We start from the raw sequence: 27,194 nt of genomic DNA on the forward strand, positions 1-27,194 counted from the left end.
CCTGTTACCATTTCAAGACATACGTTTTATCTCTGCAATTTTAGATTTTAACACTCTAGAAATAGCTTTGCTAAATAATTCTTATTAATGAATTATTTACTTGCTTACTTCACTTTCTCTGCCGTTCAGTTCAAGTATTAGCCAGATCACCAGTAACCTTCCATGAGAAAGGGAGATATGACTGCACAGTAGGTAAGAACTACGGCTGTAAATCAGAAAGGCTCCATTTCAATCCGGCAACTATTATCGACTATGTACCTGGCCAGGGGGCCAAATACAAACACTGAGACTGCTGAGTCTAGCTAGATCTTTGGATTTGGAAAAGCAAAACTTGGATGCAAACCTATTTCAGAAAGAGGATGCATATACTGAACAAAGATGAAAGTCATTTAATTCTGCCCTGTCTTCAGCTGACTGCAGGAATGTGACCTCCTCAAATATTGACTAAGTTATAGAAACCTCATGGAAAAAAATGCCTATCCTTATATTGCAAAAAAACCAAAAAATCTCGATATTGTAAATTCCTTTTAAAAAGTAGTATCTGATGTTGTTGTTATTATTCCCATTCCCATGACTAACCTTGTGAATTGTGAGTTTCAGTGTAGTGTTCTCCACATTGGACATGCACAGGAGGCATAATAAATGGGTGCTGCCTTGGCTAAAAAGTGAAGTAAAATAAAACATATACATTGGACAGTTATTTACAGCATTTTTTTGTAATCTGTCTATAATAGCAATAGCAATAGCACTCTTATACAGTAATGGCCAAAATTGTGGAAACCTTTTGGGAAAAGTTTATTTTTGAGGTTTGATGGCTAATAACACCACTTTTTTTTTTTGGAGTTTCAAGATAATCATATTCCACTGCTGGAATGGCCTGGGAATAGCCCAGACCTTAACCCAAGTGAAAATCCATAGAGCCGACTAAAGAAACTTGTTAGTCAGAAGCGACCCAGCAATAAAACCCAGTTAATAGAAGCAATCATTCAATCTTGGTTTCACATTATAAGAGCTGCAGAACTAAAAGACTTGGTTTACTCCATGGGAAGACACTGTAAGGCCGTAATTCATGCGAAAGGTTACCCAACTATGAACTGACATGGTGATAATTTTTGTATTATCTCATTTTTTCTATGGTGATAATTTTTGTATATCTCCTTTTTCCTACGTGTTTCACTTTTCTTCTTTATACTGTAACTGCTATTCTAATAGCAAATCTTTCATAAAAGTTATTGCATTACATTCTTGATTAAGTTATCTTTCCATTGGTATATAATTTTATGGTATTTCTCTCAAAAAAGTGGTGTTATTAACTAGTTTTAGAAAATACACTTTTCCCAAAAGGTTTCCACAATTTTGGCCACTATTGTATATCGCTTCACAGTCTTTTACAGCCCTCTCTAAGTAGGTTACAGAATCAGCCTATTGCCCCCAACAATCTGGGTCCTCATTTTACCAACCTCGGAAGGATGGAAGGCTGAGTCAACCTTGAGCCTGGTGAGAATTGAACTACTGAACTGCTGGCAGCTGGTAGTCAGCAGAACTAACCTGCAGTACTGCATTCTAAACACTGCGCTACCACGGCTCTTTTTACAAAACGGTTTATTACAACTGTTTGTAATTACAACTAGTTGGAAGAGCATTAGAGTATTCCGTGTCTCTTGAGCAAGATATTTACCAAAGATGATCTGCTCCATGTGGGCCGCCGTCTGATAGGGGGAGGAGAATTTGATTGTCTGTGGGGAAAAGATAGAAATGATTCTTAATCACTGTAATTCTGTAAAATACAGAACATGTATTCTTATGCAAGTGGAATGAAAATACTGTTACATAACAGCAGTTATTATCTGTTTTGAAACAAATATGAAAATATATGTACTAAAGAAATAGAGTGTATTATTTATAAAGGCGTTAACATTTATTATCACACATGCCCTTAAAAAAAGAACTAATTTATTTAAACCTGAAAATGTATATAATAAACAGAACCAAACCAAACTATCAAGAGTTAATTTGATATTGTTTAGGCCAATTTTTCTCCAATTAGAGCTCTCCAGACCTGTTTAACCACAACTTCTGTCACTTCCATTATTGAGATGATGAGCATTATAGGTCCAAGATATGAAGGGCACCAGGTTGGAGAACGCCAGTTTTGGAAAGAGATTTGAAAAAAAGATAACAGTAAGAGCATAACAAATCACCCAACAAGATAAAGGCACTCGCAGGCTAAGAGAGAAACAAGCAGATAAATGGAATTTCATGTTAAAATAGTAAGTGGGAGGTGGGAGAAAGAACAAAGAGGCACAAAATAAAAAAAAAAAGTCACAAAGTATGGTAGAAATAAAGTGCTTACGTGCAGAAAGGAAAGGTGGAATTCCTCATCTTACATTTTCTGATCTGGTAAATGACGTGATGTGCAATTAGAAAATACCCACTCATACCTGCCTCCATACAAATTGCAAACAGCAGACGCAAAAGATAAAGATATGGAAAACTTCACAGCTAGACATCATAGATCTTGGGAACTAATGTTATTAACCCAACCAACATATTCTTTTACTAAATTCTGAAAACACACTGACCACTTTCCAGACAAGACTCCAAAGGCAGTTAACAACAAAAGTAGAATTTTAAAAAAGTAAAAAAAAAAAAAAAGATGATATCAAACATCAACATCAATAAAACAAGTATATCAACATCTCACACGAGACACAATTCTTCCAGCTTCACAAATACTCTCTAGATCAGGGCTACCAAATTCGCGGCCCGCAACCCAGTTGGGTCATGCGCTGGCCACGCCCACGCCCAGTTTAGTGAAGGGGGAAAAAATCATGATACGTCATGTGACGACAATGTGACGACGTGAGTTTGACACCCCTGCTCTAGATCATCATATTCCCATCCAAAGGAAGAAAATTCTGAATGCTAAAGAAAATTCCAAATGCTAAAAAATTCACATGTAAGAATAAAAACCCTAGTTTTTATACTCGGATGGCAGGGACACCTAGAATAAAATGAATTGGAGAGCAGAGGTGCTGAAAATGGGGTTGATCCATCAGCAGTGCCTCTTTTTCCTTTTGCTCTTCCCCCAGTCATCTCATGCAAAATTTACTCCCACCCCATTTGTGATTATTTAAATCTGGATCATGAGACCACACATTTTATATTACTTTTTTTAAATTAAAGATGCACAGAGAGAAACCTCCAAGACCTTTCATCCACTACAAAAAGTGCCAAGAGTTTAGCCAAGAAAACTCAGAAAACTTGCTTTTGGAGCATAGATACCCATGCTTCTACTTTCGTTTGAATTCTGTGAATGAACCATGACCTGGTCCCGCTCTTCTGTTTATCTGTCAGTTACTGGCATACAGTATCTGGCATTACTTTCATTCAGGCATTAGGTTTTTTCTTTCATGGTGGCAACTTTTATGAAAATGAGGTCACTGTGTTGTTCTACGTGACTGAAACTCATTAAGTCATCCTTCCTTATCTTCCAGAGCTTAAATGTACAGGAAAGCAAACACAAAACCAATGCAAACATTACTTCTTTCCCCCTACTCTACCACTCCCTATCTCATCTCTAGAAAATATTTGCCACTGCAGGGGGCCTGCTATTTCTTATCATGTTGTATTCTTCTACAATCATTTGTTTTATTTTTTTTCTTTCTGAAACTGGCTATAGGTGGTTGTGCTTTGTAATAAGAGGACAGTTGTTATACAGTTGTATGGCTGCTGCAATGACAATAAAAACAAAGGATGCAAAGCTACAAATAAAGCATCCACTCGTGTACAATGTTTTGATGTGATTTAGATTTTAATGATAAGCTTTATACTTCCTACTTTCTCTGACTTCTCAGACTAGGATGAGGGAGAACCCTCATTCTAATTCATCCTCAACCATGGAAGCTCACACGGGGACTTCGGGCCAGTCTCACTCCCTCAAAGCAAAACTACTTTACAGGTTTACAGTTGTCAGGGCAGATAGGAGAAGGGAACATTTACTGTATATCCTGTATAGAAGACAAGATATAAATCTAATGAATATTTCAATTAGCATGCCAATACTGTCATGTAGGAAACACCCAGTTATGAAAGCTCCACAGATGATATATACTGGTAGGACAGATATGGCAGTTCAACTTGTAAGCTAGGTTGTAAAGTCAACCTTGATTTCCTCTTAGCCATATTTTAACTAATTAAACCCTAGAACACTGTTTCTCAATCTTAGTCATTTTAAGACTTCAACTTCAAGAATTCTCCAGCTAGCATTGCCCTAAAGTTTCATTTGCAGAACACTCTTGACATAGCAATAGCACTTAGACTTATATACCGCTTCATAGTGCTTTTACAGCCCGCTCTAAGCGGTTTACAGAGTCAGTATATTGACCCCAACGATCTGGCTCCTCATTTGACTGACCTCGGAAGGATGGAAAACTGAGTCAACCTTGAGTCGGTGAGACTCAAACTGCCAAGTGCTGACAGTAAGCCAAATTAGCCCATAATACTGCATTCTAACCACTGCGCCACCATGGCTCAAATGCACAAGCTGCTGGGACATTACAACCAAAAAAGCACTAACTCCTTTAAGGGACTTTTATACTTTTATAAGAGAGCATCCAGGAATGGCTAGTAGCTCTATATCTTCTGCATGTAGACTGAGCACGTGATCTTTATTTGCATATCTGGTCACTCCTTCCTGGTCTGGTGATTCCCCAGTTCGGTGATAACGATGAATAGACTTGTGACCTTAAAATAGGAGCCCCTCTCGGACTGTGGACCAGACATTAGAAAGGGTGAGGCTGGATGCTCTCTACCAGCTCTACGAGAAATAGCGTTCAGGTAGGACCAACACCCATTCTCCATAGAGCTGGATCGAGCATCCAGGAATGGGACATACAAAAGCCAGCCTGTCCCCTACGGGTGGGTGCAGTCCGGTCCTAAGTCCCCCCCCCGAAACTATGAACCCTCTGGAGGACTCGCCTCCAAAAGGCTGTCTCCGCAAAGGAGTCCAACTTATAGTGCCGAATAAATGGGGATGGTGAGGAACATGTAGCTATACGACACATTTCCTCAGTAGAGGCCTGTGTCGCCCATGCCGCTGTCGGGGTCGCGCTTCTGGTAGAATATGCTGTTATGTGCCTAGGCGTTGGCAGGTTCTGAACCTCGTATGCCTTAGCAATGCAAGCTCTAATCCAACGATCCACCGTAGAAGAGTGACTCTATGTCCTAGTGTAGAAGGTTGAAAGGAAATGAACAAGGATTCAGTCTTCCTGAAGGAAGACGTGTGTTTGATGTAAATATGGAGGGCCCTTCTCACATCCAGCGTATGCCACCTCTGTTCTAGGGCATGTCTTGGGCCCGGGCAGAAGTTGGGCAAAACCAACTCCTGGGCCCTATGAAACCATGAATTGACTTTGGGGATGAAAGAAGGGTTCAAATATTTCCACCCTGTCCGGATGGAAAATGCAGAGGTCTTGTCTCACGGAAAGAGCCGCCAACTCCGAAATCCTCCTGGCCAATGTAATAGCTACGAGGAAGGCCACTTTGAATGAGAGGAAACGTAGACTGGCTGATCTTAAAGGCTCAAAGGGACTCTCCGTGAGGGCCTATAAAACCTTAGTTAGATCCCAGGTGGGATACCTGTGAACCACAGGTGGCCGTAAGTTGGAGGCGCCCCTGAGGAATCTTCGCACTGTGGGGTGCTTAGAAAGAGACTCTAAACCTCCACAAGATAAAACAGAAGACAATGCTGCTATATGTCTCCGTATAGTGTTGGGTGTTAATCCTTTGTCTAATCCCTCCTGGAGGAACTCCAGGACTTACACTACTGAAACCTCAGAAGGATCAAACTCTGATCCAGAGCACCAGGAACAGAATGACTTCCAGGACGCATTATATATCCTGTCTGTCGACCTTCGCCTGGAGGCCTGGATAGTTTTGATGATTCTGGGAGAGAAATTCTCCTGCCTCAGGGACCTCCACTCAAGTGCCAGGCAGTCAGTTGGAGCCACTGAGGCTCCGGATGGACCAGCTCCCCGGCTGAGGAAAATTTTGTCCTGAGGTATTCTCCAGAGTTGTTCCACGGACAGGTAGACCAGGTCAGCCAACCATGGTCTCCTGGGCCAATAGGGGCCTAACATGATTACTTCTGCCTTTGCTGTGAGTACCTTTCTGATGACTGCTGGGATCAAGGCTGGGGGAGGAAAGGCATATTACAGTCCCTGAGGCCATGGACTGCATAGGGCATCCGTCCCTTCTGCCCCCCCCCCATGCCCTGAACCTGCTGAAAACCTCGGCAGGTGGGTGTTTTCTGGAGAGGCAAACAGATCTGACTGGCCTCCCATAACACACTGTCAGCTCCTGGAACAGAAAGGGATGCAGACGCCACTCTGAATGGTCCACTGTCGCCCTGCTGAGAAAATTTGCCTGCACATTCAGGACCCCGAAGATGTGGTCTGCCCTTATGGATAGGAGATGTCTTTCCGCCCAGCACCCCAGACAATTTGCCACTGCCATGAGGGACCTGGAATGAGTCCCCCCTTGGCGATTGATGTGGGCTTTGGCTGTCATGTTGTCTGTTAAAAACATAGTGTCCCACTATGGCTTCCTTGAAGCTCTTGAGGGCCAGATAAACCGCCCTTAGCTCCAGCCAATTGATCTTGTGAGACTTATCTGTCTGGGTCCACCGGTCCTGCGCGATCCATGACTGACAATGAGCCCTCCAACCATAAAGGCTGGGGTCCATCGTGATGGTCAGACGGTCTGGCTCCTTGAACAGGCATCCTCTGGTGAGGGCCTGTGATCTCCACTACCTAAGGAACTGCAGTACCTGTAGGGGAACTCTTACCCTGTCCTTTGAGTTGCTCCTGCTGGATCTGTTAGCACTTGCAAGGGAAAAGGCTTCACCTTTATCCAAAATCTCTCCTAAGGTTGGATAGCACCTCTCTGGCGCCATCTGGTGACAATTGGCGATGAGAAACTGATTATCGAAAATTACCAGGTTCGTATCCCATCCTCGTCGCCAATGTTCTAATTGGAGAACTTGACAATAATGAGGAGGCTCGGCTGATTAACTCAACACTTTATTAACAACAGTAACTCAGCAACTCACAACAAATGCTTCAGAGAAAAATCAACGGGTTGCTGTCTGACAGCTGCTTAAATAAGGGCTGTCAGATCGGCGGTAACCAATAAGGGTATAGCATTTTCCCGCTGGCTGCCTGCTCGCGTCTAACCCAATCAGAGCAGGGCAGCAACAAGGGAGGTTTCAGCGGAGGTCATAATAGTGAGGACTTAACACAATGGCCCCTCTTCCTGAGGGCGGGAGACTTCTGCCCCTCCCACAGGCAAAACTCCTTGATCCAGGATTTCCTTAGCCTTTTGGATCTTAGCCAGCTCTTTTTCTATAGCCTTTTGGTGCCGTTTTGTATCCTTGTCAGCCATTTTGGAACCTCTGCTATTCTTAGAGGCAGTAGCCTGGCTCCTGGTTGTAGCTCCCTTTGCTGCCATTCTCTGCCCAGAGGAGTCCAGCTTTGAAATTGGGGAAGCCCCAAGACCAGCTCTCTTGCCACTCAATGTGGACTGCTGGCTAGAGGAGGTCGCATGAGATGCCATCTCTCTCTTATAGTAAGGCAGGCGGACCCTCAATGGATAACTGTTGCCACGGCTCTAATCGCGCTCTCCTCACTTCTGCCACTTCACAGTATGCCCAGACACTGCTGGGCAGTGACTTAGTCCCCTTCTGATCTCTGCTCACCCCAAAAGGAGCTGGATCAGTTATTTAGGCCTTTACCGCTTACCGCAGCTGGCTGGGATCTCAGCTGATTGAAGCCGGCACTGAGGCAGCAAATCAGCAGACCAACAAGGCTGCCTGATTGCAGAGGCAATCTACATAAAAATAAAGCAGTTTTGTTAAGCTCACAATTGGAGAATCCAGCTTGAAGGCGCAGCTCTCTCCAAGCCCTCTTTTCTGAATGAAGACTGAGCCGAACTGGGGAATCACCAGACCAGGAAGGAGTGACCAGATATGTAAATAAAGATCACATTCTCAGTCTACATGCAGAAGATATAGAGCTACTACCCATTCGTGGATGCTCTCGATCCAGCTCTATGGAGAACAGTGATTTCACAGTAGCTAAACATACAAGTTTGGACATGGATGTGCATCTCAAGAATCCCTCTTTCAAACATCTTATATGACATTAATCCACTTCCAAGTCTATTGCAAAATCAAACAAACAAAAAATAGAGCTTTCTATACCTCATTATTGCAATCTAGTGATTATTTAGACTTAGGCAGCCCTTATCAGACCTAATGACACATCTGAATACAACGGAGTATTTAAATGGCCCCACATTTCAGATTTCAGATTATTATACTGAGAACACTAGTACTGGCTACTTGTATTCCTGACCTGAGACCAGCGTCACATAACTACCTGCAAGAAAATGCAGCTGATGTACCCATAGAAAAAGTGGTAGTTCAACACAGACCACAATCTCTATAAAGTGGCAGTAGGTTTTTCTTCTCCATTCCAACGCAAAGGAATATTTGCCACGGCAAGTTAATATGAAGGAAGACAGAGGACAGAAAGCTTAAAACCAAGGAGAGATGAATATGCAGTATAGATAAGGATAGCTGTAAATCAGAAAGCAACCAACAGAAAACCTGAATATAATAGTCTTTGGCATGAGCTGCTGGTTGCTCATTCCATAATAGACAGCAACACTAAAAAGCACTTCCTCCAAGTGGAACCAGGAGGGAAAAACAAGTTTCTGGAAACCAATTTTCTCATTCTGGTTTGTTAACCAAAGTTAGAAACTGAAAAGTCCTATGGGGCTTGCCAATAATTTATAAAGCCCTGTACAAATGTCTAAACCTAAACTGTACATTTTAGACTACAATGGGAAACACCTGATTTTCATGCCGTTCCTTCTCATTCTTTGACTGTCTTTCGATGAGAAATTTCCAAGACATCTACAAAAAAGAATGTTTCCATTTTTTCCCGTATCTCTGGTGTACCCATGAAGAAAACACATTACGTCTAGAGTTATAATCTTTGATTCTGCTGTATGGGCAATGAGCAGATGGAGAATAAATAATACAATGGCCTCAAACAGACAAACAAACGAACACATGACAAATACATAAATAACCTAATCCAAAACACGACCACTTGACATTTATTGCAGCCAGCCAGAATTTCCCAAAGATATGTACTTACTCTGTGCAGATTTTGTTTTGTTTGTAAAACTTGTGCTTCGCAGCAAAGAGCCGTGAAATGTACTTGGCGTTTTCAAGGTCATCCTTTTAAAGCAGAAAAGTGGGAGGGAGAGAACAGGGAAAAAGAAGGAAAGAATAACACTGAATTTCGCTGGGACAAACATAACAAAGAGTTATATAACACTGACCATGTTCCTCTGAAATATTCAGTAGGAAGAATGCTTTGCAGAAAAATATATACAAAAATATATACAAAAATCCCCAAGTTTAGCATCATTCAAGTAATCGTAGATCAGGGATACTAGTGCAATCTTGCCATACCATCTGGCTCAAAGACTGGGCTAAAGAATAAATAAGGCTGCTGCATTATTAAACTTGAGCAGGTCTTTGCCAGTTTTGTGGCTCAGAAGTGAATATAATTGGCTCAAAGTTTCCCAAAGGCAGAGCAGTATGAAAACGCAGAGAACAAGTTTCTCTAAACTGGGAAATTTATACTTTGGGGAGATCAGGTTCAATCAGCATGTAGCCACTGGCCTGCTGAGTCTGGCCACTTCTGACCAGCTGATGATCACTGCTCAATGGGAGACAGTCAGCTGGCACTGTCCTCTTCAGCCGTCATCTCCATTCATTTACTGAAAGCCAACTGCCCAGCACAAAGCCCCCACCTCAATCAGAAGGCTCAAAGAGCCTTCTGAAATAAAGTGGATAGGGATACCTTTTATTATAATTTTAAAGTTCAAAAAGATGGGAAGAAATGCTTTTATTATAATTTTACACTTCAAACAGTCATGAACGTCCAAGCTGTTAAAGCCAAACATAAAGGGAGAGAATGCATATTTAACTGAGTGGTCCCCCCATTTTTCAAACTTTATTTAAAAGAGCCTTGCTGGCGCAATGGTTAGAATGCAGCATTGCAGGCTAACTCTGCCCACAGCCTGGAGTTTGATCCTGATGGGCTTGAGGTTGATTCAGCCTTCCATCCTTCTGAGGTCAGTAAAATGAGGACCCAGATTGTTGGGGGCAATATGCTGCCATTGTAGACAGCTCACAGAGTGCTGTAAAGCACTATGGGGTGGTATATAAATCCAAGTGCTAGTGCTATTATTTGGTAGGGTTAGCCCAGGGGTATAAAACTAGATTTCATTAAAGGCCACATCAGGGTTGTGTTTGACCTCAGGTGTGTGTGTGTGTGTGTGTGTGTGTGTGTGTGTGTGTGTGTGGCCAGCTCAATGTCACTTGTGTCGGGGGCGCCTGTGGCAGCCCGAGCGCTCTGCCAGGGAAAACAGGCTCCCTTTTTTGGCTGTGACTCCTCCAACCCTCCACCACTGAAAACAGAGCTCAGGAGGGCCACATGCAGCCCTTGCAGGCTCTGTTTTCGGCTGCAATGGCCTCCTGCAACCCTCTGCCAGCGAAAACGGAGCTCGGGAGTGGCAGAGGTACCGTGGGCCAGTCCTTCACTGTTTCCAGGGTGGCCCTGCAGGCCAGATCTAAGCATCCTGTGGGCTGGATCCAGCACCCGGGCCTTGAGTTTGATACCACTGGGTTAGTCCAATGCCAATTTGTATTACAGCTTCTCTCCAAAGGTAAATTGGAGACAGCAAGACAGCATGATTTTTTCAATTTTGTTACACCTGGTTAACATCCCTGGAAGGCAGCTACTGCTCTCTATCATATAGAATACCTAGGTGATTTAAACATTCATCAGAATAAAGTGGAAATTCCCACTTGAGTGGAATGTGTCTCTCTGAAAAGGAACCAACAAATGCTTTGTTTCTGTGGAACCATCAGTCTACTCAAGAAAAAGTTCTAAGAATTGCCACGTTTTCTTGTTGTCTTTGGCTATAGAAGCTTTATTGCAATCTATCACTGGGCTCAGGATATGTCACTTATATCATCATTATTTATGATTCTGAGATTGATCTTTTAACATTTGCCTACCGTATGAAACAATACAGTTTCTTCTTTGTTAACCAATTCTACAACAATTGAAGACTTGTTGTGTGTTATATTTCCAATATCGTTCCACCTATAGAAAAACAACATGGTTTAAAACGGAAATCTCATTGCAAAAATATTTAATTTGGAAATCCATTACACACACACACACACACACACACACACACAAATATGGAATTTTGATCTTCCTCTTTCTCAAATTGCCTTGGGGTTTTTTTTTTTGTTTGAACATTTTTTTAATTTTTTTTTCCTTTTGGTAAAGAAAAAAACTTACTGTTTTTTTTGCATATTCACCTTACTGAATATGCAAGAGCTATTACTTTCCTGAATTCCCATACAACATTGCTTATAAGAATTGATTTGGGGGACATTAGTGCTATAACTATTTAAGTAAAGAAAGTTGACATAAGCTACATGTTCAGAATATTTGTTTTATTACAAAAAGAAATATTCATAAATCATTTAAGTCAAATTGCTTTACATATATACTGCTCAAAAAAATAAAGGGAACACAAGCAGAAGACATCCGAGATCTGAATGAATGAAATAGCCTCATTAAATACTTTGTTCTTTACATACAGTAGTTTATACACTGCTCAAACAACTAAAGGGAATACAAAACTACTGTATGTAACAAACAAAGTACTTAATAAGGCTATTTCATTCATTCAGATCTCGGATGTCTTCTGCTTGTGTTCCCTTTATTTTTTTGAGCAGTATAATTATAAATCTAGGTAATTTTATTCCATGTACAGTATAATGACAAATCCTGATCCTCTCAGAAGCAAAGATAAACAAATATAAATCTAGGTGTGCTTTGATGGTCGTTAGGCTTCTTGAAGGGAAAAAAAAATAACTGAATGACAAAGGAACATTTATAAGATCTGATTTATTCATTTTTAAAGGTTATGGTTTTTCTCTCTGTATAAACTATGACTAATAAGAAGCTAATGATATCCAAAGAACTCCAATACAATATAAGCAACAGTATTATGATAAGCAAAGCACTTTGGATTCTCATTGATTTCAGTGGATAAAATCTAAACCATAATATATACAAATTGGACTACTGCAATGCTCTCTACATGGGGCTCCCCTTGAAGAGCACCCGGAGGCTCCAACTGGTGCAGAATGCGGCCGCGCGGGGGATTATGGGAGCGAGGGGGCGCTCCCATGTGACACCTCTCTGCGTGAGCTGCATTGGCTTCCAGTGGTCTTCCGGGTGCGCTTCAAGGTGTTGGTCACCATCTTTAAAGCGCTCCATGGCATGGGACCTGGGTATTTGCGGGACCGCCTTCTGCCGCCGATAACCTCCTACCGACCAGTACGCTCGCACAGAGAGGGACTCCTGAGGGTGCCGTCAGCCAGGCAATGTCGGCTGGCGACCCCCAGGGGGAGGGCCTTCTCTGTGGCAGCTCCTGCCCTCTGGAATGATTTGCCCCCGGAGATACGAAGGATATCGGATTTCCGGGTTTTTCGCCGTGCCCTAAAAACTTTTCTCCCCCCCCTTTTTTAGTCTTTTTAGCTTTTTAAATTGTCAAATGAGTTTTAGTTTTCAATGTTTTAAATTTTGGGGCCACAGTTATTTAATTCTTTTAATAATTTTGTATTGATATGTGTTTTAGTTCTGGCTATGCACCACCCTGAGTCCACTTGGAGAAGGGCGGGATATAAATTAAATAAATAAATAAATAAATAAATAAATAAATAAATAAATAAATAAATAAATAAATAAATAAATAAATAAAAGCTGTTGGGTCAGATCAATGGCTTGTCAAGTCTAGTATGCTCTTCCCCTGTGCATCTTGACAGCCCTGTGGAATGAACTGCCCCCGGAAATACATAAGATCTCCGACCTCCGGGTATTTCGCTGTGCACTGAAGACCCTGTTGTTCCGCCAGGCCGGGCTATCAACATAATAATTTTAAATTGGGGTATTTTAAATTTCTGGGGTTTTATATTGAGCTGAATTTATTTAATAATTTTTAATTTTTAATTGATGTTTGTCTTGTGTTTTTAAATAGGCTGTACACCGCCCTGAGTCCTTCGGGAGAAGGGCGGTATAGAAATAAAATTATACTTATTAAGCAGAGTATAAGGGCAATTAATCTTCCCTACATTGTTACCCAAAACTCAAATACTTTGGCCATCTAACAAGAAGGAAGGACTCACTGGAGAAGAGCCTAATGCTGGGAACGATTGAGGGCAAAAGAAGAACGGGATGACAGAGAATGAGGTGGCTGGATGGAGTCACTGAAGCAGTAGGTGTGAATTTAAATGGACTCCAGAGGATGGTAGAGGACAGGAAGGAACGTTATCCATGGGGTCGCGATGGGTCGGACATGACTTTGCAACTAACAACAACAACATTGTTACCCTATACTGAAACCAATCCAAAGTTTCAAATGCATTTTGATCTAGTTTTGGTCGGATCAAATGCAAAATCCCTTCAATCTTACTTTTACCTGTAGTTCACTGTGGATCTTCCCATTGGGTTCTTTAGAAAAATCCCCATGCAGAAAATTCCAAGATGAAAGTCATTTCCTTGATTGTCCTGCACAGAAAGTTAAAATATACATCAAAGTAACTTTAGCCCAAATTCTAATCTCTGAAAATGTAAATGATATCAATCTTTTGATTAAAACTGCTACGCAGTTCCAGCTTTTACTAACAAGTCACTTGCATCAGATATTTCTTGGCTTGAATTGTCATATAATGCTGATAAAACAAATCAGCGAGAGAAGTCCTGGCCTTGCATGACATGTTAAAAATAAATCTGGAAGTGGCTTGCCTTTTTTTCCCCTTTTAAAAGCATCTGAGAAACATTGCTGGAGCTATAGTGCATCAGAATGGGATTATAAATAGTCCTTGATTTACAACAATTTGTTTAGTGACCGTTCAAAGTTACAAAGGCACAAAGAAAAAAGAAAAAGTGGCTTAAGACTAGCCCTCACTTTTATGATTGTTGCACATCCCCATGATCATGTGATCAAAATTTAGGCACTTGGCAACTGGCATGTATTTACAATAGTTGCAGCATCCCGGGGTCATGTGACTGCCACTTGCAACTTTCCCAGTCAGCTTCCAATAAACAAAGCCAATGGAGGAGGCTGGATTCACTTAACAACCATGGGATTTACTTAATCACTGCAATGACTCGTTTAACAACCATAGCAAATGTTATAAAATTGCCTCGCTTAGCAACAAAAATTCTGGTCCCAACTTGTGCTCGTAAGTCAAAAACTACCTGTATCGGTGAAGCTTGAATGACCTCAAATTATTACCGTGTTTCCCCAAAAATAAGACAGAGTCTTATTTTCTTTTGACCCCCCCCCCCAAATAAGGGCTTGGACTTATTATAGGGGGCTCTTATTATTTTGGGGGTGCAGGAGGTAGCAAACATGGGACTGGATGTCCCATCGCTGCCGTTGCCTCCCCTCCCTGTTCTTCGTGCCGGCCGAGCTGTTTAACATGTCCCACCCCATCCCAATGGCAACAGCTGCTTCCCTTCCCCGCTGTTTCTTTATTGAGAGGGGTGTCAGGTGGGGCAGGAGAGAAGTGAGACACGTGGAGCAAGACGTGGCTCCCCTTGCCGTCTCTTCTCCCCACACTCATCGGGCATGGCAGGGCTCCTGCCCCTTGCTTACTGACCTGCCCCCTTTAGGGATGCAATTTGGGGATGGCGAGCGAGAAGCGGGACACAAGTCTTACCTTTCAAGATCCATCGCTTTCCTCACGGTTGTGTCCAGGGAAACATACTGTAAAAGAAAACTTTCTTGCAAGTTCAATCAAACTTCTTGAACTTGCAAGGTTTTCTTTTACAACGTCTTTCCCTGGACACAATGGCGAGCACCAATCTTTTGCCCTTATGCCACAAAAGGGATGGAGTTTTTGTTGTGATAAAAGTTTTGTCACTTGCCCCCTTCTCTTTTCTGGGTTCTTGCCAAAGGTAACTCATGTGAAGCAGAATACAAATTTTGTTACAGAATTTGCTTGCTAGAGAACAGAATTTAAACCTCCTATACATCTTGCATTTTGGTCAGTCAGCTAAAAGTTGAGTATGGAATGTGAAAGGAGGTGTTAATTTCTACCCTTCGCTGCAAAAAGTCATTAACTTTGATCCAGACTGTCACAAGATCCAAACCACAGGAGCTAGCCAAACTGTTTATTTACTTCTATCCCTCCAAGCTATTTTGAGAATTGTCCTGATTCTTTCTATCAGCTGCAGCAGAAGCAGGATTGATCTTGAGCTAGGATGTGCCTTAGGGTAGAAATGGAATTGCCCATAGCACATAAAGCAATGGCATGGTTCCATAGCCAACACAAGGAGGGGGAAATGTGTTTCCTAAAGCTACAAAAGGCAATAATTTGAATTATTCTGCATGCACGCAATAATTATTATTGCTACCGGGTAAAAATGTGTGAATTATCAAAGGGGGAAAATCATATTAAGAAGAAGATTACAGGAAAAAAGTACAAAGGGAAAATACTGATTGAATTTTAAAAAAACATGCAAGAATGTTAATTTTATTTTACACACACACACACACACACACACACACACACCAGGTCTTTTATTCTGTGCAATTGAAAGAGGTTTGGGAATGTCCAGTTGTAATGGAGGGATTGTAGGTCAGTGCAGAGTTGTGTATTTTGAGGTTCCAGGCACAAGGCCTCAATCCATGGGGGTGTCTAAAGCAAGAAGCAAAAGATGGCCGGAGATTTCACATGTGTCCCGATATCCTCAAACGAATGATGTACCATGACCAGTCAGCAAAAATCAAAAGAACAACAGGGGAAACAAATCTGGACTGGTAAGATCACTTGTAGAGGGTCATTCTAATACAGATAGACCAGTCCACTGACTCAGTATAAAATGGCATTATATGAAATGTAACAAAAAGCAGGCAAGAATGTCGGATTGGCTCAGTTTACAACTGCAGAAGAATGCAATGAAAGTACTGCAACTGTAAATATTTTGAACAATCCTTTGTTTGTTTTTCAAAAAGGGCCAAAATGATGAGCTAAAATCAAGGCTGAAAATAGACAGGAAGAAAAGTTTAAAATGTTGCTGGTTTTCTGTTTGTGAAGATTAGGATAGCCAAGTTCCCTTTTTTCTTTAATAAGTCAAAATATAGAAGACTTTCTGGCATCTGGCTTTAAATGTGAAACAAATTTTAGGCCTTCCCCCATGTGGGTCTAAAGAGGTACAACTCATTCTACACTCCACCATTTAACACTTTGTGGTGCTATGTTTGTAAACCAGATCTGACATGTGATCTGGAGTTCAGATTTAATTTACTACCTTGTAGATGGAACACCTTTTCCTTTGCTGTACAAAAAATGCCACAACTCCATTTTAGTGGCATTTATAGGCATATTTCTGTAAGGGTCTTTAGTAATTTGGAAAATCCAGTAAACTCTTTTTGGTCTCTTTGTCCATTCATTCAGCGACAGTTCAAAATTACAATGCTGACAAAATGGACTTACAAATCATGCCTGTAGTTACAGCCATTGCAGTACTCTGATGGTCACAAATTTGATTCCTTGGCGGTGTGTCTGTTGTTATGATTAGAAGGGAGCTGCAAGTCCCCCCAACATCAGCCTATGTTCCGCGTATCTCTCTCTTACACACACATGCACACACACAATGGCAATAGGCTGTAGTGCCAGGTCTGGCTTGAAGTAGAGGCCCAAAGCTTCAGGAGTCTCAGCCAACTGCCACTGCCCCAGCCTCTACAACACATCAACCCTAACACCGCAACTGCCATTCAGAAATGTGACTTGCACCATTTTCCAAGGCACACAAGCTGAAGGCCCGTGAGAACTGGCTCCAAGATACTTCAGGAAAGAAAGCCTAGTGTGATTGAGAACTACTTCAGAGAGACTACACAGGCCATTTAACACAGGATCCCCAATCCCGGGCTGTAGCCTGGTACTGGGCCACGGCCCTTTTGGAACTGGGCTGTGTAAGCGGCGGGTGAGTGCGCGTACAGATTGATTTGCACGAGTGACAGGTAATCTGTTTTAAATTACTGGGGTGTTTTAAATCTGTCTTGGGCCAAATTGTTTAAGTCGGTTTTATTCTGCTTTTAAATTTTTGTATTTATGTGTTTTATTTTGTGGCTGTTCACCGCCCTGAGTCCTTCAGGAGTAGGGCGGTATATAAATCCAATAAAACAAACAAACAAACAAATTCTTCTCTCACGTGCACAGCTCCATCACTGAAATATGATTTCAATCTGAATTTCCCTAGACAAAGTCTGGTACCTTAATCACAACAACATATTAATTTTCAAAGATAATAGCTGAGACTGGCTGCAGCAGGATTGGTGCCAAGCCCTAAACAGATAAAAGCTTTTTATCTCTTCCTCCTCCTCCACTAACATTTATCTATTCAGATGTTTTTAGTTCACCAATATAGTATAAGCACTAACACCTTACCTTCACAGGAAAACTTTCCTGCCCAAATCCATCTAGTCGTTCCACTTCCCTGATGTAAAGCAATTCTGCTTCTGCTGCAGAAAGGCTGCTGCAAATAAAATTAACAGAAATATCACACAGGATTATTGAAAAAGCCAAAGATTTTAACACCCTCTTTGCTTTGAATTAATTTTCTTAATCAATTTACATTGCTGCTCATCTCACAAGGGTGATTCTGGACCGCTAACATTTGTAAAAAAAGCCCTCTTACAATACAAAAAGAAAGAATTAAAAACAGATAGCAGCTACTGGGGACAACACAACAATTATCAAATTGTACTGGATAATAACAATATCCATATGTCTTCTGTCCATCAGTTTATCCAAATATTGTAAACACACGCTAAATGTGAACAAAATCAAAGGAAATATTATAAGGACGCAAATGCATGTAATCTAGTTTCTAGATATCGAGTTAACTTCTATATCTGATTAAGCTAAATGGGTATTTCAGTGTACTATCTGCCACTCATTCAGCAAATAGCTTTAGGCAGTCTACCACTTTACTCTAACACCTTATCAATAATACAATACTTCTCTTATAATCAGTAATTTGCATGAAAATTAATAAAAATTAGAAGTGTTCAGGCAAAACAGTGGCCTCATATCACAGCAAAATTAATGGTTTGCCCCAAAGTGGCCAAATACCTTTGAGAAATCTTGCAAGAAGAGCATCAGACAAACTCTGTGCCCTCATTGTTTCTTCCCTTAATCTTTTACAAGTCTCAATTAACTATGACTGACATGGGAACAGACATTCTTTTCCTGAGACATGAAGTTCCATTCCACATAAAGTTACCGCATAAGTTAGAAAAATAGCTAATTTTAAGAAATAGCCTATTGGCTGAATAGTAATTTATATTGACAGCAATGCAATATTAATAATTTGAGAACCAAACCTATGATTTTTGTGTTCCTGGACTACCTTCTGAATCAATTCTTCCAAAATGGCTTCATTTTGAATCAAATCCTGAAAAATAAATTGATAACAAAGAATTGTGTTTATAATGAATAAAGGAATCCAAGGAATCAATGCCTTTAATTTGCTTTTATTTATGTATTTAGACAATTTGCATGCTCCCCTTAATCACACAGCGATTCTAAATGGAGTTAAAAATATCAAGAAAATAACAGTTACAAACAAAAAGAAACTGAATCACTAAAAGAGTACAGGATGTACAAAGGGGAGGTTAACAACACATACTATATTCAGCTATTCAGAGCTGAAGAAGCTTCTTGGATGAGAAGCGAAACGTCTTAAAAGAAAAACCAGAAAGTCCAGTTGCCTCTTGAAAAAAAGCACCTTTGGGACAACCATGACCTGGATGACTGAGAATCTCCATAGATCTCATAAGGGAACAGAGCAGAGCTTTCGGTTCGGACCGGATTACCTGATCTGGTAGTGATGATGGTGGGTGTTTCCGAGAACCGGTAGCAAAAATCCCTGTGCTCCCCCGCCCAGCTGAGCCCCGCGATCATCAGATGCTTTTTTTTTTAACTTTTAAAAGCATTTTTTTCTACAACCTCTCCAGCCAAAAAAGTGCTTTTAAAAGTAAAAAAAAAAAGTTGGCCACACCCACCCAGTCACATTATCCCCCCACAAGCCACATCCACAGAACCGGTAGTAACAAATTTTACATTTCACTACTGGAGCAGAGCCCTCTTATGCTACCCAGGTTTTTACAAAAGCCCAAATGTCAGGACCATATTGATCTCAGGGAACACCCTGTGACACAGCACTGCTACAGAGAAGGCATGTCACCTAAAACCCACAAGGCAAAGTGCTTTACCTCTGGTTCCTGGCATGCCCAATCTTCCAGATCTTACCAGCTCCAGAGAAACAAGACAAAGACAGTCCTGTAAGTAACCAGGACCCAAGCCATAAAGGGCTTTATGGATGAAAGAAATATCCAAAATTGCACCCAGAAGCCCACAGTAGTCAGCACAGCTCATAGAAAAATGGTATTATGTGGATGAAATGAGAAAGGTCTGCTCATGAGGCTGCATTTTGATTGAACCAGCTGTAGTTTCCAAGTAGTCTTCTCCCCATCCAGACTCATCGCCTCCATGCATCTCCACAGCATCATTTATTCAGCTTAGAGTTGAGATGAAAAATTGTGTATCCTATGCATATTGGTATTAACTTTGTTCCAGTAGATCGGGGTGTCAAACTCAAGGCCCGTGGGCTGGATCCAAGTGCTTAGATCTGGCCCCCGGGCCCACCCTGGGAACAGCAAGGGACCAGCCCGTGGTTACTCTGCCAGCGAAAATGTAGCCCGCGAGGGCCGCACACAGCCTCCCTGGGCTCAGTTTTAGCTGGCAAAGGGCTGCAGAAGGCCATCACGGTTGAAAACGTAGCCCGTGCAGGCCATGTGCAGCCTCAACCGAGCTTTATTTTCACTGGCAGAAATCTGCAGGAGGCCATCACAGCCGAAAATGGAGCCTCGATGAGTAACATGGAGCTGGCCCGGCCCACCCTGGCCATGTCCCCCCGGCATCAAACACAACCCTCAATGAAATCGAGTTTGACACCCCTGCAGTAAATAAACTTGCCCAGCAGCCTTTTGTGTATGTTGAATAGGAGTGGGTTATTCAAATATAACATCTTATGCCAAGTTTAAGGAAATTTTAGTGCAATCAATTATTGGTTTGTGTAGCTGTCTTTCATTTGCTCCCAAGAAACAAAATGATTCAGTTACATACTCTAACCCTGGCCTGAATAGGTTTTATGGGTTAGTTTTTTAATTGTATAGCTAGGGGTTTTTAATTGGGGTGGCCGTTTTATTTAATTTATTTTTAATTATTTTAACTTTTATATTGTATGTTATTTTAATTCTTGGCTGTTCACCGCCCTGAATCCCTTCGGGGAGAAGGGCGGGATATAAATTTAATAAATAAATAAATGAATAAATAAACCCAAAGTTAGACTAAATCAAACTTTCTAATACATCAGGATCCATTTGGGAATGGTAGAAGAGTGAAGAAAATATTCAAATATTCAAAAAGTTAGGGGAGGAAAAAATTAAACAATTCAAACAGGCCTACAAACTAACTGAGCCAACATGAACTATATCACTTCAGTACAAGGGGCAAAGAGCTCTTCCTTGAACAAAATCCTGAAGATAAACTCATCTTTCCTGATAAAAATTTTAAGCAGACCAACAGAAAATCCTACCCCACAAATAACTAAGACACTTTAAATTTAGTCATACATTTGAAAGCCATCTGACTTTAAATTCTTACATACTATCCGTACCCCAAAACAAACTTTAAAGCAGTGTTTTTCAAAGTGGGCAACTTTAAAATGTATGATTTCAACTCCTGTAATTCACCAACCAATATGTTGGCTGGGGAGTTCTGGGAGTTGAAGTCATGCATTTTAAATTGTATGACTGTGAAAATCAGACAAAGGCAGAAGGAAATCAATGTGCTTCAAAAACAGTCCTCTTAAGCCATGCTTGTTGAAAGGCAAACCAGCAACTGCTATCCCAAAGCATTAACCATTTTACTGGAAAAACTGGAAATTGCTTTAGGTCATCTCATATGATTGGTCCAATTAGTTCAGTAGATCTGTACAAGTCTTCTCTAACCTGGCATGCTCTAGAATGACTAGGAATTCTGGCAGATTCTAACCATCCAAAATATACTAGATTGCAGAATGCTAATTTGCAGATCTCCAGAGCTTTGAAGAGGGTCTTTCTCAGCTGTACTTAGAGAGGTGAAGGACTAGAACCTGGCAATTGTTCTCACTTGCTAGGTTATAAAAAATGCTCCTGAGCATGATAATTTATTTCTAAAACTAAATATATACTACAGTAAAAAAGCACAAAAAATTATAACAGCTTATTAATAGTGAACTGACTAGAACTTCCAACGTGGGGAAAAAAAGAATGTGGAAGATCTTTTTTTAATTGCTGGCCATGTATTATATGACCAAAAGTACTGCAATCTATGTTATTTGGAAGATGTCATACCTATATTACTTACTAACCATAGGGTGTCATACCTATAATAACCATTACCAAGAATCATACCTTTAGCTTTAAACATGGTCTTTGTGTGCCATATGTAAAAATGCTGGGTACAATGAATAATACAAATGAAACAGATACATCTATTTTCTTTCTTTCTTTCTTTCTTTCTTTCTTTCTTTCTTTCTTTCTTTCTTTCTTTCTTTCTTCTTTCTTTCTTTCTTTCTCTTTCTCTCTTTCTTTCTTTCCTCTCTCTTTCTCTTCCTTTCTAATTATTGTGGATGGAATGTTCCACAGGTGTTTATACTTAAATCAAAATGCTAAACTTCTTGTTCGCTGGGGCCTCCCCGTAATATTTGTTCCTGACACTGAAAAATGTAAAACAGTGCGAATGAAAAATGGCATTGTACGTGCCTGTACATAGCTACACACCTGTGAGCTGTTCTGTGTACATAACTTTGTTCTTTTCACTGCTGAAGAAATGTTGTTTCACACATTCTGAAGCAGTACAAGATAAAATAAAACAGAAGTGCAAAATACAATGCAAGTTGTATTCAATCCCACGGTGCCCACTCAACAGGCTTGCTATTAATTAACTAAAATAGTCCTTATATTTAATTTACTACAGTGGGCAATTGTTGCTAAAGAACAAGGCTAGCTAAAGCTACTGCTTAGAGCAGACTGAATTAGCTACTTGATTAATTAATTGACAGCATGTAAAAACAGCATCATCTTAACTTCAAGAGTTATCCAGGAGTTTGCTGACAATGAGAGATTTACTTCGAATACTAGATATGATAGAGTGATTACATCCACTATCTGTTTCAGAGTATAGACACTTATTAAAGGTTAATATTCAAGTCTGGGCACCCATCCATTGCATGACAAGGAAATCACTTTTTCTTTTTAACAGAATAACAATCATTCTACAAAGTATGTTCCATATTCTCCTGACCTTCTCTGGAGGTGGACATAGAGGTTTCAACAAATTATATAATTAGTATCTTAAAGAAAATGGTACATTCCTTCCAAAAGAATGTTTACCCACCCTTATTCTTCATTTCTTACGATCCTTTGTATGGGGAGTTCTACATTTCAAAGAAGGGCTGTTTATTATCATTGGTGTAAATGATTGACTTGAAATTACTGAAAGCTGCTAAGAGGTAGGTAACTTTGTCAGCCTGGGGCATGGGAAATATTTTTGTACCTTTTTTTGTTTCATTTTGTTTTACTGTAGAGAAAAATGGGCCAAGTTTTGATAAAGCAACTATATTGGATATGGACGATATTTATATATAGTCCATATCCATGTAAATGTACATTGTAATTTCCATGCAGCTTTTTTCAGGCAGGTTATACATACTCATTTTCACTATGTCTTGATCGCTAGATACACATTATTGCTTATAGCAAAGTATACAGTTATGCATTTTTTTTCTTTTGAAATTGTTTACATGGAAATAGGAATGATTTTGGCAAAGAGAAAGCAGTACTCAAAGCGAAGAGGACTGCCTTTCCATTTCCAGCCATGATCTTGGAAACACAGCTACAAACCACAACAGAAAATTCCCTGTTGCCATGATTGCTTGTTTTTAAAAAATGAACATCCATAGACATGCAGGGAGAATTTCAAGTATTGCAAACTTAACATTCCTGATTTGACACAAATCAGGGAAGCTATTAAACATGTTAAGAGAATAAAGTGGCATTCAATATGCCTATTACAAATGCTTTTTAAAATAGGCAGGCTCAGAGTCACCAAGTGAACTGAATAACGGTAGATTATAATCTGAGTCTCCCCAATATTAATCCAACACTTTAACCACTATATCACATTAACTCTCAGTTTATAATCCACCTTTCTTTCAGGACCTCAAGTAAGCATTCATAATTCCTCCTTCTCCTTCCAGTGATTATAAACCTCACTCAACAAGTTGACGCAGATATGGCTGGTTTTCAACAACTTCATTACTGGACTACACTGGCTCCCCAATGTTAAAATATGGTGCCTTCATATGCACCACATTTAAGTTTAATATCATTTCTAATCTCTGTTACACAATGTACCAATATTATAATATTTTATTTTTAAAACTTTTAAACATTTTATATAGCATAACTTTTTCCAAAAGAGATTAAAGTAACTATGTAAAGTAAATATCAAATAATTTTTGGTGGAGGCATTACTAAAACCATATCATGAAAGCAGGACAAGTGGAAGGATAAATGCTTATGAAATTATCCTTGAAATCAAAAGGGATGACTTGGGACTAGAATTTTTACCATTTCCACCCACTTTTGACCCACTTGACTTAAGTACCTCAGAAAAAACTGTTCGTGATCCCCATCTTTCAAGCGATAAGGAGGGGTGGACGGTCACAGTCATGCCTTCTCTATGGGAGTGTCTACATTCCAGAATAGCTTTCCTTCAGAAATCTGATCTGCCCCCGTTTTCTATAATTTATTAAAAAGGGGAAATACTCGGACAGCCTTGGAGGTATTAGTTAAACCATCCGATTGAGTAATGGTGTGATTTTATTAAAATAAATAAATAAATAAATTTTTACTGTGGATACTTGATTGTATTTTTAATCCATACATGAGAATTGCCAATTTATCAGTAAAGAATCATCTCTTTTGACTGCAGTGGAATACAAATTCAATAAATAAATATACGAAGAGGGGATGGTGGGAAGATGGGGAGTTAACTCACCATAGGAAACAAAACATACTGCCGGAGATCATGAGATTCAAAATGAGGGTAATCTCCAAAGCCAACTGGATGGGAAAAAGAAAGAGGAATGAGAAGTAAATTGCTTCAGCTTTTATTGCATATGAACTCTTTCCTAAAAGGTTCTTCAATGGCTTAACCTGGAGGAAGCAGGGTTATTCAATATTTAGGCTGAAATCCCTGATTATGAAGACACAAAACCGTTTGTCTCATCTAAAAAGTACAGCCATGAGATCATGGGACTTGTATTCACTTTTTCTTGAAGGGGATTTAGATCTTTCAAATGGATGGGGAGACAAAAATTTATATTTGAATTCCTTCCTTTCCCTATTTTATACTTTAACAGTGCTGGATTCTTCTTCAGAAGCAGTAGAGACATGTTTGAAATTCAGTTGTAATCCCATAACAGAAATAATTTCCACTGTATAATTGAGGAAGGATACATGCTTGAACGTTTCCAATGGTTCCAATGAAGTTTTTTGATGAAAAATGGACAAAAGTAAAGGTTTCACTATGTTAGTGGAAGTCTTCCCATTGATTTCACTTGCATTCAACACAGAATGACATTCCTATAAAATATTTCCTTTGCTTTATATAAGTTTTGGAATTGGAAAAAAAAGAGTAAAAATATTTCTTAAAGTACATATTCTTAAAAAATATTCTTTCACATTTTTTATGAAAGATCCACTATTTATCTCTTTTTAAACATTTTCATGCTTAAGAGAGAGGGGCAAAATGCCCAGGAACTTTCTTTTTATTTTATTTGAATCAAAGTCTGCCAAAAACATTTTCAATACTGGAAATTCCCCTTATTAATTATTCCAAACAAAATATTCCTGTAAACCCATAAGGGAAAATTTAACATTATTATTCTGTTTTGTAAATATACATTTTTTAATAACCAATAAATACAAACTTGTTGAATACACTAAGGTGGTATGTATACAAACAATAAAAATGATAGAGTACTAAAGAAAAGCTTTTAGGAATTCTGTGTATCAGCCAAGAAAAATAGCTTAGAATAAAAATGTGAGCATATGGATTTATGAATGCTCATATCATTCTGATAATAAAGACATATTTCATTTCAATCCATAATCAAGGTTTTGCAAATACTACTTGAGAAAACATATACTTCATTTAATTGATACATGGAACAATAATTTCATCTGTGATAAAGCTGTAGCTAATTTTAGAGATGCAAACATCCTTTCCTATTTTATACTAAATATTCATTTATGACTTTGAGAAAATAACCCACAATGTTTAAAAGCAATGAATTCGTTTAAATTCTGGTTAGTGAGAACAAACCAGAAGCAGAAATCACCTTTTCCCTAATTTATTCCCTTAACCATAATAGTTTAAACAATCTATAGCTTTCCAAGTTATATTTTTGGGTAACTTTAATTAGTCTTCCTCTAGTGTGCTAAAAGTGTGAATGGAGCTTGCAAGCCTTAGCTTTATAAATGTGGTAGGAAACTTGTTATATTACATTTGTAAAATCCATTGCTTAAACACATTATATTTGCAGAAATTCATTGAATACATGCAAAATACACAGGAAATGGTAGAAGCAGAATGGAAGATAGCATAGCTAAAGTGATACCTAACTAGCCTTCTTTTTAACTCACCTTCTAATGCTGCAGTACTGGAGGAAAAAGACATGAACCATGAATTCAAGCCACATCCTACTTATTTTTAACCCTGATCCACTATTCTTTTTCTAGTGCAGTTCACTAATAAACTTGGATGAGTATCCGACTTATGGCATTAGAACAAAAATAATTATTTGCATGCTATGTTAGGATATTACAAGTTCTCAAACTAAAATGCATCTTAATTATGATCTTCATCCTTAGTATCTTGCAAGAATAGAATAGAATTTCCATTTCAGTAAAAAGAGAAAATGGCTCATTCATGACTCATTCATTTCAGGAATTATTGCCACTTAATGCCACTAATGTTTCCAAACTATACAGTATTAAGCTTTTAAGAATAGGCAGTTCAGTGTCAATATTCTCCCTAGGGGGTTGCCATCTCCAGTTTAACAGGAATGTATTGTTACTTAAATAAGTAGATAAGACGGGAAAGAATGGGCAGATGTACTCACTGTACCTTGAGCCGCCAATGTAGCTTGAACAGCCAATGCAGCCAACCTTATCCCTTGTTCAAAGGAAGATCGCAATCGTCCATCAATAACATCTTTCTTTACTTGAAGATAATACTGGTACCTGCAAACAAGGGACAGAACAGAATGAAACCGAGAGTATCTGAACAATTTTTGTTCTCAATAAGTTTTAAGTATTGATAGGGCTGTTCTGTTCTGTATAAGTAAAAGAAATATGGAAGGTGATACTTATGACTAAGCCAAGTAGGCATTATATTTTGTATAAGTAGGCAAGGATGACTATTTCACCCTGACCAAATATTTATTATTTTTTTAATGGCATATCTGCATGGCAGTATTGAAAGGGTTTGAATAATACCGTCTCTTAACTTTGGAGAACATGTACCTTGATATCATCTTAGTCTTCTCTCTACTGAGGTCACTGTCAAGACAGTGCCATCAGAAATGAAAAGCAAAACTGGGCATTTTGATACCAAATTAATTGAGAAGCATCCGTTAAACATTAAAGTGATGAGCAATGTAATATCTATAAAGAGGTTAAGAAGATTGACTTGCTTATGTCCTTGGTCATAATTGAAACAAAAAGAATCAGTCTTTACAACACTGTTTGTGAATTTTGCAATTTCTGTTAATATTGTAAGGTGATCCTGTGATCTTCCACAACTGAGGTTTTATTTTGCATATGCAAAAAACAATGGAAAT

The 27,194-nt window shown here is 39.5% G+C and overlaps 1 protein-coding gene across 1 annotated transcript in view; it reads right to left on the reverse strand.

The window, feature by feature from the left end:
- The window catches only part of PTPN14 (protein tyrosine phosphatase non-receptor type 14), a 74,581-nt gene that overhangs the window by 19,726 nt on the left and 27,661 nt on the right, over positions 1-27,194 (reverse strand). Inside the window, exons 3-11 of the mRNA XM_070948969.1 lie at positions 26,480-26,595; positions 24,347-24,411; positions 18,562-18,632; positions 17,624-17,711; positions 13,645-13,733; positions 11,162-11,249; positions 9,225-9,307; positions 1,679-1,736; positions 580-658 (exon numbers count right to left, since the gene is read on the reverse strand). Coding sequence (XP_070805070.1) covers positions 580-658; positions 1,679-1,736; positions 9,225-9,307; positions 11,162-11,249; positions 13,645-13,733; positions 17,624-17,711; positions 18,562-18,632; positions 24,347-24,411; positions 26,480-26,595 — 737 coding nt within the window. The remainder of the gene's footprint in view (positions 1-579; positions 659-1,678; positions 1,737-9,224; positions 9,308-11,161; positions 11,250-13,644; positions 13,734-17,623; positions 17,712-18,561; positions 18,633-24,346; positions 24,412-26,479; positions 26,596-27,194) is intronic.

Source organism: Pituophis catenifer, unplaced genomic scaffold, assembly GCF_029215685.1.
Source record: "Pituophis catenifer annectens isolate HBS135680 unplaced genomic scaffold, rPitCat1.0.hap2 SCAF_1, whole genome shotgun sequence".
Lineage (NCBI taxonomy): Eukaryota > Metazoa > Chordata > Lepidosauria > Squamata > Colubridae > Pituophis > Pituophis catenifer.